At 37.3% G+C, this 14760-nt stretch overlaps 1 protein-coding gene across 2 annotated transcripts in view; it reads left to right on the forward strand.

The window, feature by feature from the left end:
* The window catches only part of CHL1 (cell adhesion molecule L1 like), a 77917-nt gene that overhangs the window by 17074 nt on the left and 46083 nt on the right, over window positions 1-14760 (forward strand). For both annotated transcript variants that reach the window (XM_042929994.1, XM_042929995.1), the window contains exons 4-8: window positions 4026-4148; window positions 5238-5408; window positions 6372-6419; window positions 8765-8885; window positions 13148-13332. In XM_042929994.1, coding sequence (XP_042785928.1) covers window positions 4026-4148; window positions 5238-5408; window positions 6372-6419; window positions 8765-8885; window positions 13148-13332 — 648 coding nt within the window. The remainder of the gene's footprint in view (window positions 1-4025; window positions 4149-5237; window positions 5409-6371; window positions 6420-8764; window positions 8886-13147; window positions 13333-14760) is intronic.

Genomic DNA, 14760 nt, shown 5'->3' on the forward strand with positions numbered 1-14760 from the left:
TTCTTTCCTCTGGCTTCCTCCCTACCTCCTCTGTAAAAGCTAATTCCAAATATTTGCATAGAATTACAGAAGTCATTACAATGTAGGCTACAGAGAAAATCAGAAGGCACAGCAGAAGAAAGCTGTATGTCCCTTTGCCCATCTCCTTTCTCTACAGTGTGGTCGGGTGAACTAGGCAAAGTGAAAATACTTGATTATTAGCCAACATATGTTGAATAATTTTTAAGTGCCCCATGTTATTTAATTGATTTATATGAAATGGCTTATTTAAACTTTGACACAAATCAGTGAATTTGGATGAGGAAACTGAAGCACATTAAGTAACAGGTTCTGATCACTAAGTAAGTGATGAAGCCAGGATTCAGCCCCAAGCAGCTGGCTCCAGAGTTCATGTGTTTAACCACAATGCTATACAGTGTTGTCTGTGCTTTGATCATTTAGGTAACACATCTTCTGCATGAGCTGAAAAGTGTTGCACTTTTTTGTTGGAAATACCTTGGCAGTAGAGTATCAGACTCAGAGAGATAAAGAGTGTAAGAAGACTTGATGAGATTACTTGTGTGCCAGAGACAGATTATCTGCAGAGTTACATAACTTGATAGTGGTTAAGTCACCTTAATGGCTTTCTTTTAAGTGGTTTAGTTACTATGATTTGTATTAAATTATGCTGATACTGTTTCATTACTACTCTTTACTATTAAGCATGTTGGCATGGTAAGACTCTACAGCTTAGATTTTACAATATCCTTCCCTTAAGAAACTCCTAACCTAGTGAGTCTTTCAAGGAGCCTAGGGAGATGAATTCACAGGACTCTAGGATCCCAGAGAAAAGTAAATGGGGACACAAAAGGGTAAAAATACTGGTCTGAAGCGGCAAAGCCAATTAGTTTCACTACTTGGTCCAGAACCCAGCTTGCACTCTTCTCTAAATACAAAATATTTTTTAGAAGGCATCTGCATTTCAAGTACAAAGATGTTATTTTTTTCAGTGTGTTTGGTTGAATGAATTGAAATGATGAGTTTCAAAACTCATGGTCAGCATCTCAACTTGTAGAGGTCTTAGAAATTTTGTATCTGCTGGTTTGCTTTATATTGATAGTTCCAGTAAGAAGACTGCTTGCTGTCCAGTTAACTAGTTTCTAGAAAAGTGTTTTCATGCTAGATTCTGACTGGGTTTTCGGGAACGTATGCCATTGGAGTTGTTACTAGAAATTGGACTGTGACACTGAATTGTAACTGTGCAAGCTTATTGGAGAGTAATAAAAAAAGATGGGTGCTGTCAAATGCTTGATTTCTTAATGCAGATAGACTGATAGGGACATTATATATAAAGGAAATCGACTTCATGTAGACTTAGGTTATTATGGGATTTCCAAACATTCTTGAACTTCTGCTTAGGTACATACCGATGTACAAGTACATTCTGCTTCCTTTGCAGAGAGGCTACTCCATGGTCAAGTCCAGCGTTAATGAAACATAATTAAGTGATTGTGTTTTTGCTGTTTATGGAGCACTCATTTAAAATATGTTGGCGAGTTAAAGCAATGTAGTTGCCTTCCACAAAAGAAAAATAATTGTTTGCAATTCACTTTTAAAAGTGTTGCATCTGTCCAAACTCAACAATGCTAATGTTTATCACCAGAGAAACACAGTTAGCAAAAGCCATTGGTTGAAGTTATTTTTAAATGGAGTCGTTTCTTTATTTGAATTAAGATAGGCTTCATGCCTGCTGTTGAGTTACAGTAATTAAATTCCACATTTATCTGTGGCCATTAAAACGTTCACTTTCTAGCATGGAACCAGACTTTCTAAATAGTGGCAAAGTCAAAGAAGAGGACCATAAAAAAAATACTGACAAATTAATGTCTTTTATAATACCTATTCTCAGACCTTAAATTATTAAATATATAAATGTTCTTCACTTTTTCCTGATAATAATTTCATCTTTGATCAAAAGCTGTTCCAAAGATTTATGGTATGTGACAAAGGTTTTGATAGGCTTATAAATTTTATTTTATTTTTATTATTGATGCCTTGGAAGCCAGTTGAATTACATATGTACATCTTTGGAATTAGAATTTTATAATCTAGATTTAATTAATGCATGGATGATAGTGCTTCACTGGCAGTACTATCTGTTTGAATCATTAGATTTTTCTGAATACTCTGAGGGGGCAGCTCTCTAATTAGGGCCTTATATATCTTATTAATTAGCTACTTTACAATGGCTATCACCCAGGGAACTGTGTATTCCTGTAAGGCATTGTAAAGTTTGCTTGTTATAAAACAGGATTACAGGCACTTTCCATTTTCTAATCTATGTTCCCCTTCCTCTGTTGCCCCTTCTCTCTGAGTATAAATAGATTCAGTAACTATCTAAAGGCCCTGTTAACTTCAATACCAATGAACAAGGGGCTTTTACAGCAAGTTACACTAAATAAGTGATTTTAACTTGGAGCTTTGATCACCTAATAGTTTTGTAAATTGCTACATATTATTTGCATAAGGTGTATACTTTCTACAAAATGACTTGTATAGCATTTGCTCTCCGTTAAAGCTAAGTAAGCCATTACCAGATAGGTGGCATTGAGATTTTACCTACAAGACCTTACCATAGTGATGGCCCTAGACATACTTTCCTGTCTCTTGGTGGAAATTTCATGCTAGCTAGAGCAAAAGCATGATACCACGATAGTTGCTGTTTCAAACATGTTTCCAGCCTCACTACGAGAAATCTGCCACAATGGGTTGACCAAGAGTAATTGACTGAGGATGGTCACATGACTGAAACCTGCCTTCCAAACTAGCAAAGGCACTGTATATAATGCACTGCCCCTGCAGTGCTAAGCCTTGAAGGGTCCTTGAATTTAGACAAAAAGCAATTCAGTGTAATCAGCTGGTGCATCGATAAGAGAAATGTCAGCAAATTCCTTCAACCAGTAAGGAATTGGGGTCGGAGTTGAGGGACAAGGGAATAAATACATAGAAAATGTACACAGCTCCTCCAGAAGAAACTTTACAATACATGAGTGTATCTCTAGACTTCCAAGAGTAATGATTGTCTTTTGTGAACCACCATTTGAGAATGAAATATAGAGATGGAATACCCCCTAACAAATTCCATCAAGCCAGCAGTGTTATACATACCTTTGTAAGGTTCTTTTCTTCCATAAAAGCCTTATTAATTATATCATTCAAAACCCCCTAATAAAATCATACGGTGTTAATGTAGTGTTCAGGCATAATACATTTTGAGTGTTCTTAAAATGATTTTATAAATAATTTCATAAAAATAATCACACAGTGGTGCTGGGTTTCACATTCTGCTTAGTTGTGACTTAGATTTCCATTGTAATTGTATTGCCCTCTTAGGAAACTGCCTCCTGAATGGGGGAAAAATGTTAAAATATTGCCAACTCTCCTTTCCTACATCAATTCCATTTCATTTAAAATTTCATTTTCTGGGAGTGATTCCAATGTGGAAGACTCTCTTAGCAACTTAAAATGGTCATGTTTGGCTTTTTGTATTCATACTATTTGCCCCACGTGGGCTTTGAATTTTTAATTTAGTTTGGTTATGCTTTGAATGGAGTATTTGCCCATTACATTCAAGGACTTCACAGTAAAGCCAAGGCAGAAAATATGTATCTGCCTGGAAAATAAATCACAGTGTTTGAATAAAAAAAGTTATCTATCAGATACTAAACTCAGTGAATCCTGTGACTCAGAACTTGTAGCTCTATGCAGAGAAATACGCACAACATATTGTTGCTAGTTGATGTCACTTAGCAAAAATATTTGTCGTCTTCACTTGCAAAATGTAGAAGCATTTTTAAAGTTTTATAAGGATGCACCCCAGATTCTTAACAGTGTTTTCTTCTGCAGGGGAGATACAAGAACCAAGATTTGGGGCACTGAATTTGTTAAGCATGCTCTTTTTTTTAAAAAGAAGGTGTTAATATATTATTGCTTGTGACATTAAAAGTTAATTTTAAAATACTGTCTTAAATAATTTTGTATACTAGATGTTCCAAAATTCCCAAAAGAAAAAATTGACCCTCTTGAAGTGGAGGAGGGAGATCCAATCGTCCTCCCATGCAACCCTCCCAAAGGCCTTCCACCTTTACACATTTACTGGATGAATATTGGTAAGTAACATTCTGTTCCATACATAGGAGACCTTTTAATTTCATGCATCGTGTCAGATATTATAGCGGAACAAAGATTTAAAAACAATGTAAGATTATCAACGTGGAAAAAAGGAAAAGCACATTATCATTGTGGAATGAAATAGTTTTTTAAAAAATTATATCCATCTGTAGAGTGTGTTTCAAGATTTAAATATTCTATTAAGTGTATACATGAAAACACTAGAAAACCCTTAACTATATCTCTTGATTTTATCATATCTGAAAGAGTAGAGGCTATTGATATGGTAATGTATGTCTATGAAGAAAATGCTATCTGCATTCCAAACAACTTACTTACCTTTGGAATATAGTCCATGTCAAAGTTGAGGATGGCTTAGGTCTGTGTTGCTAGCCTTATATTTCCATTTAATAATGTTCAACCTGCTACATAGAGTGACCCACAGAGAAATTAGCATGAACCTTTGTGTTTCATTCGCCAAAAAAATTGTATTCACTCTCAAGTTGAAACTCCAGCTTCTTGTATAGTTCTTCTGGCATGTGCCTTCACAATGTGCCCTAAATGTTTTCACATTGTAATGCAGAGAGAAAAATGATAATATTTGTACAGTACTTGGAAGAAAGCGAGACAAACTATTTTTGGCTGCAGGCAAACATTCCAGACTCCAATCACTCTAGAACTTTCCAAGCTGCATCCAGGAAAGACAGATTAATGTCTTACACATGACTTTTGGGGAGATCTGTTTGATTGAACCAGTTGGACCAGTTTTCAGATACACCAGTATAGAAGTAGCAGCCTAGGTGGTAAGGAGAGGTAGAAGGTACAGAATGGTTGTCCACCAGTGGGTTTCTTTGGTTAATGGTGGAAAGTATGCTCCCAGAGGATTTGTTGTTGTTTTTTATTTTTGTTTTTACTTTTTACTTCTCACTCACTGCTCTTATTTTAAGACCAGACTTGTGAGGAATAGGAAGAGCAAGCATGAACAATGAAATGAAATGAAATAATATGAAAGAAAGGAAAATAAAGAAGGGGGATGAAGCACAATAAAGGACAGTTGCTCCTATTAATGACAAAATGTTTCCTTCCAGAGTTAGAACACATTGAACAAGATGAAAGAGTATACATGAGTCAAAAGGGAGATCTGTACTTTGCAAATGTGGAAGAAAAAGACAGTCGAAATGATTACTGTTGCTTTGCTGCATTCCCAAGATTGAGGACTATTGTGCAGAAAATGCCAATGAAACTAACAGTTAACAGTTGTAAGTCCAAATAATTTATCGTTCCGTCGTGAATGCTGAATACAAATGCGCCTGCAATTTCATTCTGGCTGAAGCCAGTTAAAGCTGGGTGGATATTTTCCGCCATTGTTTAGTTCAACTCTAGAGACTTCATCCAGATGAAAGAGACATCTGCAGCTGCAGACCTACAGTAGCTCTGTCTCTCAGAGCCAGAAAATCAAATCTCAATTCACAGTACAAGTATATTTCATTTGATGTCTGCAGGATCTGGTCATTTGCAGTGGGTGCAATACACGATGACAATCTAAGGTTTCTGAAGCAAGTCTCAGGCTTTGATGCATCGTGATCTTGAGTAACTAGCAGGCTGAAAATGTCAAAGAAAATAGGAGTTGAAAATAAAAAGATTGAATATTATAATTTTTTTTTTTTTTTATCACATCAAGCTTTGTTGTTCTTCCCAAATTGGCAAAGTTATTTGAATTGCTTCTCTTCCCTGCTTGATTCTGCAGATGCCAGTCTGGGTTCCCAAATGGGAAAAAGTCATTAGTGGGAGAAAGAACCATAAGATTCAAAGGGCAGAGATAATCCCTGACAGTTGACTGACTGAATAATTGGCTCTGGGAGAGTCGGAAGTTGGCATTACCATTTCATTGTCTAATTTGGTTCATGGTTTTTTTTCATTGTTATGTGTAGATACACTTTGCCAGGTCTTCACTATAGCATCGCTTTTGGCAGCCTCAGTTCTCTGTAATAGAGCTGTAATCTGTGTCCTCTCAACCTTGGACTCATCTGTGGTAGTTCAAGATTAAGCTCATTATAATTTTTTTTTTTCAAATATATCCCCTAAGATGATGTTCTAGTGAAGCATGGTTATATCTCATTTTGTAATTTTTCTTAGACAAAACTGTGACTTTCCATTCATTATTGATACTAGCATCTACCATTATGTTTGTGAGTTTTTTCTTTAATTTTTTTTTATTTCAGTAAGGCATGCTAATGACTCAAGTTCATCCACAGAAATTGGTTCCAAGGGTAAGTTGATCACGTGAAGAGGGTTGGCATTTATTTTTACCTTTTGTAACTCATTGTCATCTCAAAGCTTAAATTTTTCTGTTACTATGTTCATGAGTATATTAAAATACTGATATTTCTATAAAGGAAACCCCTTTGCATAGAGGTTTCTACTACCCCCCCCATCCTTAACTATATGCAAAAGAGTGATATTTATAAATTCATCACTATGCAAAAGTATCTATATTTATATATGATATAATTCACATAGACAAATACACATACCCTCCCACACATATATGTATTTTTTTTGAGAGAGAGAGAGAGAGAGGGAGAGAGAGGAGAGAGACAGTTGGGGGGGAGGGGCTGAGGGAGAAAGAAAGAGAATCTCAACACAGGGCTCAATCCCACAACCCTGGGATCATGACCTGAGCCAAAATCAAAAGTTGAACACTCACACAACTTGCCACGCAGGTGCCCCAGTATGTATATATATATTTTAAATGTTTATTTTTGAGAGAGAAGGCATGAACAGTGGAGGGGCAGAGAGAGAGGGGGACAGAGGATCCAAAGCAGTCTCCATACTGTCAGCGGAGAGCCCAATGTGGGGCTCAAACTCACAAACTGTGAGATCATGATCTGAGCTGAAGTGGGGCACTTAACTGACTGAGCCACCCAGGTGCCCCCAACATGTATATTTGGGTCTCCTAAGATTTCTGTCCTTTTTGAGTGACATTTTGGTTGATAGTTGTTACATGTACGTAGAAGAAAGAAATAGTAGAGAAAACACTAGGTTTAAGAAAGTTAAGTGGTTATGTTTCTTGTAAGACTTCTCAGAGTACTTTAACATTGGGCTGTAACTCTAAGAATACAGTTGGCTGCATTTTCGTAACTCATTTGTCTGTGAAATATTACAATTTTCCCCCACAGGACAGGTACTAGAACTAGTGTTGTATGGAAGATGCCTGAGTGAACCTGAATTCTATAACTAGTTTTCCACAGTTCATTTATGTGAATGCAACAAATGTTCTTCATGTCATGGTGGCCAGTGGCTTCATCTAGATTTCTGATACACTGGCAACATCAGAAGGGCTGGAAGAGGACTCTTCTCGGTGCCTTCTCAGTTTGAAGGTGGATTGATTAAATATACATCCCCAACTGCATGATTGAGGTCAATAACCCAGACATGTTCCTTGTATCTGTACACCCCTTAGTAAAAATAATAGCACGTACTGTGTGTTCAACAATTATTTTTTGATAAACACATACTTGTAAGGAAGCTATAGCATGTGCACACTGCTATCAGGGCTTTTCATTTCTCTACGCTGAGTGTCAGCTGTTTGCACCTTCCACATCGTGTCAAATCACATTGACATTGGATGGACAAAAAACAATTTGTGAGAACATTTGGAAATGATGTTAAAACTTACATTGAAAATGAAAGCCCTCGTTTGCCATTGTATTTGAAAAGCATTCTTGAGCATGTAACAAAGGGAACATTACAATATGTAGTTACTGAAAATGTTTGCTTATCATTCCCTGAAGCACTATGTTTCTTTGAGGGGCTGAGATTGTAAATAGAGTCACCTTAAAGAACTTGCCCACTTCATAGATGCATGGTGTCCACCATACGCTTCCGGAATCAGAATTTCTGGGAGCAAGGCTCGGGAAGCTATATTGTAACAAGCATCTTATAAAATACTTAGGCATACTAAATGAAATTCAAATTCATACACAGCCATTAGACATGGCAAGTTCTGATTAAAGTGTGGAATATAAAATCATAGGCTATCTGTTAACTTTTAAGGACTTTCATCAAGAAACTAATTGTCTTGGGGCATCTGGAGGGCTCATTGGGTTAAGAGGTGGACTTCAGCTCAGGTTATTTGTGAGTCATCTCACCATTTGTGAGTTCAAGCCTCACATCGGGCTCTCTGTGTCAGCTCATAGCCTGGAACCTGCTTCAGATTCCGTGTGTGTGTGTGTGTGTGTGTGTCTCTCTGCCTCTCTCTCACTGTGCCTGCACACTCACTCTCTCTCTCTCTCTGTCTTTAAATAAACTTAAAAAGAAAAAAATGAATTATCTTCAACCATACTTGAACTTGTGAAATTTAAAGGTGTGTTTTCAGTCATGACCTTCTTAAAACTTGGTGCTACACTAAGTTATTGCATCTGAGGGACCATCCATGCTTCGTGGTAAGAATGGAGTCTATTTAAATGGCAATATATTAAAAATACATCTGTGTATATATACATAGGAGCATATAGGTAAATACATTTTAAGTTTTAAGAAAGATTTAGTGCCACAGGATTTTAACTGCCTTCATTTGGAAAAAAGTATGTGACTTTTCTTTTCTGTATTATAGCAAATTCGATCAAGCAAAGAAAACCCAGATTGCTGTTGCCTCCTACTGAAAGTGGCAGTGCGTCCTCAGTTACCATCCTCAAAGGGGACACCCTGCTGCTTGAGTGTTTTGCTGAAGGCCTGTGAGTAACTTGACCCCGTTCATGACTTTGTCAATCTCTTTCTATACAGAATAATGCATTAGTTAAGCAGTTAATCCTATATACACATTTTTAAAATGATTTCTTTTAAAAAAAATTCTGTTACCACTTTTCTGGAGGAAGTAATTTGCACTTCACTCTGCAGACTTCAGGCTGTGACTGAGATTGATTTATAATTAGATTGCTCTGTCAGTTTGTGAGAGTGTGAATGGAGGTGACAATGAAAACATTCTCCTTACCTACGTCAGTAGGGGGATGCCATCCTTAGAGCTTGAAGTTGTTACTTGCCAGTCTCTTACTGTGGGTGCCAGGTTTTTGTGTCTCTGCTATCACATTTTCTCCCACTCCTTCTTGCTATGCTATGGGTTCTGATTGCTTTTCAGGTTGCAAGGAGCCTTATTTATCTATTATTTCACCCTGCTGCCCTTTGCATACAAAGAGGTCCAGAGCATGTACTTTCAGAGCATTTCACCTAAGAATATAATTAACTCAGCTTCTTCTCGTCTGAAAAATCAATGCAGGTTTCCAAATCCTCCAAAAAATGTCACTTGGTCATGTCTTGAAATTGTTACATTTGTTGAGCAAATACCCTAAGCCTTTGTAAATAAGGACTATCTTATTTAATACTTAGTCAAGGGACTCTTCTAGCTGGGCATCTGGTTGGTGAACTGGGATTTGAAATTTTAAAAATTGTATTCATTCATAACTCAATATATATTCTGAATGAGTTATTTTAAATTGGTTTATGAAGAAAAAGAGCCAATTTTAATGGTTTTGCAGTCCCTTAGCTTTGTAAACGTCTCTTTCCATCTGGCAAAGATATACAGGTCGCTTATGTGTTTGAAATGGCATGCGTAAGCTCAGTTCATGCTCACCACGTTTCAAGGCGGCCATTATTCCCATTTGCAGGTTAGGTAAATGACGCCCAGCAGCTTGACTGAACTTGTTCAAGCTCAGTATAAAGTGGAGCTGGAGTCCATCCTGTCTCCAGAACCCTAAACTACCTCTAGATTTAATGTATTTCAGTTCAACCCAATGAATGGTCTGTTCAATTAAGGGGGAGGTGGAGGAGGGCAGACACAAAGAATGGCATTGTTTCTGAATCTGAAGAAGTGGCTGTAGGTCTATACTTCAGTAAATGGTTAGTTGCAATGGAAATGTTGATACTATTCATTAAAACAGGAAAACTTTCACAAAGAAACCGATATGGAGGGGTTTAGATTCTATAAATTCTGTGAATAAGGCAGGAATTTGGAATAGTTAAAACAACAATGAATCTCATTCAGAAGGGCAGGCACTGAGTGGAAAGTGCACATTCAGGTGTCACTTGCTCTCACCCTGTGGGAGCTTCATTGGAAGTAGAGGGGGGTATTGTCGCTTCCCTCTGTTGATTATTGGTATCAAACTGTTTTCTTCACTCTCTTGCCTCTGTAACTTGTAAATTCTTGAGTTTAAGGTAGGTGTGATTCTACTTCAAGATGCTACACTATAAAAATGTAGGAAGAGCAGGGAAGTATACTAACAAAAATTGGCTGGATAAGTACCTGAACAAAATTTGAGAGTATGAGATAGTGCATGTTTGTATATAAAAAGGGATTAAGGGGTGCCAGCGTGGCTCATTCGGTTGAGAATCTGACTCTTGGTTTCGGCTCGGGTCGCGATCTCTTGGTTGGTGAGATCGAGCCCCACGTTGAGCTCTGCCCTGGCAGTGCGAAGCCTGCATGGGATTCTCTTTCCCCACCACCCCCCCCACTTCTCTGCTCCTCCCATGTTTCTCTTTTTCTCTCAAAATAAATAAACTTCTTTAAAAAAGGGATTAAGCATTATGTTTTCCCTCAAATTTTCACTGCCCAAATGCTGTTAGTGAATGTTCCTTAAATTTAAAAAAAAAGAAAAAAATTGACAAGAATATAGCTGGATATTCTTGGAATAGGAGAGATAGGTCACTAGATAAATTAGGTCTCATGTTCACCTGATACTTGTAGATAATCATTTTATTCTGTTCTTTCAAGGGGTAGGTATAAAGGATTAGACTGGTTTTCAAGGACTGGCAAAAAAGAAAGGACAGAAGGAAGGCAGGCAGGAAGGATGAAAGGAGAGGAGAGGAGAGGAGAGGAGAGGAGAGGAGAGGAGAGGAGAGGAGAGGAGAGGAGAGGAGAGGAGAGGAGAGGAAAGGAAAGGAAAGGAAAGGAATCTTGCAGAAGCCTGCAGAAAGTGAGATGCTTGCACTATTAAAGCATGAACTCATAGAAAAACCATTTTGCAGGAACTTAGGTCCAGAGCAGCCTGTAATTTGGCAAATTGCCATTTTGACAGATGGCGTGGAAAGCAAGCAGTTAAGAGACTTGAGTTTCTGCATCCTGTTAGGTAGTGTGTGCATGAAGCCAGCAGCTAATATCATCTCCCAGCTGCCTGTTGGAGCATCATTACTGTTTCCCACAAAAGGGTGCCCTGTACTCAGACTGGGCAAATAGAAAGTGGTGGTTCTAGATCTGTAAGGCACGTTACAGGCTTCAGCCTGGAATGGAGGAGGGGAAGAGAGTGTGTAAATTAAGGGACCTACCTCTTTACCTTCTATATAGTTTTTGCATAATAATGGAATTATTTTAATGCTTGCCTGAACAATTCAAACAGTCTGAGATAATTGACAGAAACAATATGAGGTAATTGTTCAGTGATTAACTACTAACTAATTAATTCGGCTACAAGCATATATCCCAAGAATATACAGTTAGGAAGGGAAAAGGGATCAAAAAAGCACAGGTATAGTAAAACACAGCCATGGAAAAAGCAAGTTTAGTGTTAGACAAACTGAAGTTCTAACATGTCATTTATTACCCTAGTGACATTAAGTGAATTAATTAACTTCTTGGAGCTTTAGAATCCTCATTGATAAAGTGACGATCATAATGCCCATCTTTAGAATATGTCAATAACCTGTAGCTATTCATAATAAAAATAAATAGAGCAAGGAAAAGCAGCATCAATAAAAATAGCAAAATTAAGTTTTTCCATTCATATAACCCAACCGGAGAAGAGAAATTAAAAAATATATTAATTAAAATCAGCCTTCAGTGTTTTCTTTTCTTTTCTTTTAAATGTTTATTTATTTTTGAGAGAGAGAGAAAACATGAGTGGGGAAGGGGCAGGGAGAGAGATGGAGACACAGAATCCGAAGCAGCCTCCAGGCTCTGAGCTGTCAGCACAGAGCCCCTACGTAGGGCTCGAACTCACAAACCATGAGATCATGACCTGAGCCAAAACTGGATGCTTAACTGACTGAGCCACCCAGGTGCCCCAGCCATTGGTGTTTTCCACATGACTTGTAAATCACAAGAGTCATAAAGGTCACCAACCCTCTGCTTGTCTGGTTTTCCTGAGCTGGGATTTTTCTTAAACCCAGGTGGCTTGATTCCCCACTACTGTTTTCCTCCTTAAGGTGGAGACAGTTATTCTCTTGATGTATGACAAGTTATCAGTTTGGTTTTAGTTTAGTTCAGTTTTTTTGTTTGTTTGGTTTGATTGGGTGATCTCATCTTTCAGAGCAAGGGAGATGTGGTTCATCTGCCCCCTCCTCCTTTCTCCCTCCCCCCCCTACTTTTCTCTATTCCCCAACAAAGGAAGAAAGCCACTTGGGTAGCCATGTCTGTGCAGAGCCCACCTTACCCTAAAACAGGCCGTTCTTGGTCCAGCCGTCACATACAGTTATCACATCTGCACCATGTTCTCCACTATCAGCTTCATTTGTATTAAGAGGATAACACTTCCCTCTGCTTACTATTGGGTCCTACTTTATCTTGTTTTTCAAACTCATATAGGGAGGAGGGCTATTATTTCTAGCCACTCCAAATCACCTATAAGGAGGTTTCACACTTAAAATATTTCTGGTAAAATATTAAAACCTTGAAAAAAAATCTTTTAATATTTCTGTGGATCCAATTACCCACCCTTTATCTATATATACCTATTCAGCTATGATAGATAGTTAGTCCTCTTAATGGAAGAAGCATGATTTCCATGGAAGCAGACTATTAAAGGTGCTTGCATTAAAGGAGACCTGATCCAATCCAGTGTTCACCATCGATGGTGGAGTACAGGTCTGTGCCCTGGGAAGGCTTATTGTTACTTACTGGAACTCTGAGAGCATATGTAAAAACAGTATGTTAAGTGATGTATCCTGTGAGTAGCTTTGATTTTAATTTTGCAGCTTAAAAAATGTTTATCATGTATTTATTGTTTTGCAGACCAACTCCACAGGTCGATTGGAACAAAATAGGTGGTGATCTACCCAAAGGAAGAGAAACAAAAGAAAATTATGGCAAGACTTTGAAGATAGAGAACGTTTCCTACCGGGACAGAGGGAATTATCGCTGCACAGCCACCAATTTCTTAGGATCAACCTCTCATGATTTTCATGTTGTAGTAGAAGGTACTTTCCCCATATTGATTTATTTTTCTTCTATTAAAGAAAAAAAAGGTGAACCTATAATTCCAAAGCATATATGTTGAAACAGGTAAGCTGTTTAAACTTTTGTTTTTGGAGTGGGTATTGAACTATATTATACTTCAGTTAACCAGATTTGACATTTAACCTGCAAAACCTTGTAAAAGGGACAAATGGAAAGAAAAGATCTCATGTTAGGTATTAAACACACCTGACTTTCACACAATTTTTATTATATATATGACACTGCATAATATTAAATCATAGAAGAAGTAAGCATTACAAAGACAAATTATTTCGAGGAGCTTGGAAAAAAGCTTAGAGTTTGTTTCCCAGTCCTGTGGTTAACTTGCTATCTCCTTAATCAATTTACTTTGACTTTCTGTACCTTAGTTTCTTCCTCAAAAAAAAAGAGGGTATCAGGCAAATTGTCTTAGTTCTTTCCTAGATACAGTTGTTTTTTTGTTTTGTTTTGTTTTGTTTTTTTGGTCCATCTTGGGTTCACATGATATTCAATATGTTACTTATGGGGATGGAGTAGACTGAGTGCTGTAAATATAAATTTTCTATCAAAAGATGCAAGATACATATTATAGTAAAGTTATCTCTGTAAACCCACGCCTTTTGTTAAATAGAGGATTAGCTATTGTTGCTTGTATTCATAGAAATAAATAGGCCATGATGTCATCATTTAAAACAGGGGGAAGCCACACAATGTGGATATTGGGGCTGTACCTGCCCTGCAAGTAAAGTTTATCTGGGCATCTTATGAATCTGATTGATGCACACTGATTTCTATGGGTCTAATTACAGTGAGGTCTCCTATCTATGGTTTGGTTGACTGAATTGATCAAATTAATGGATTGATTACTGCATTTGTACTCATTTAGTGCTGTGAGGGCTTAACTAGTGAAAGGAATTGTCTCTTTCAGGGTCCCATTTAGTGAACTGATGCTCTAGGGTTTCCATTTATATTCCAATAAAGTTTACCTCTTAAACCTTCAATCTGTACAAGGAACATCTAAGTAAAAAGCTGTTTTAATGAATGGGAAAAAATGAAGACTTAGACACAGATTACATTTACAAGTAAATGTTAAGATAGATGTTTTGGTCTAGCTGCTGTTTGGAATAACACCATGTTTTTAAGACCTCACCCACAATGTATATGGTCAGTTCAGTTAAGAAGAATGGAAAACCAAAGATGAGAATATCATTTTCCTTGATTCAACAAAAGTAAAACTGGTATAGGTGACATCTTAATATTATGCATAAATATCAACATTTGCCATCAGTGATATATTCTTCTGACCTGGAATTATTCACAAAGAAATTCAAAAAGGAAGATTTGAGAAGTTTATATATATTTTTATTCATCATTTGATGCTTCATTGTTTTTGTTTTGTTTTGTTTTTT

The sequence above is a fragment of the Panthera leo genome, chromosome A2 (genome assembly GCF_018350215.1).
Source record: "Panthera leo isolate Ple1 chromosome A2, P.leo_Ple1_pat1.1, whole genome shotgun sequence".
In the NCBI taxonomy this organism is placed as follows: domain Eukaryota; kingdom Metazoa; phylum Chordata; class Mammalia; order Carnivora; family Felidae; genus Panthera; species Panthera leo.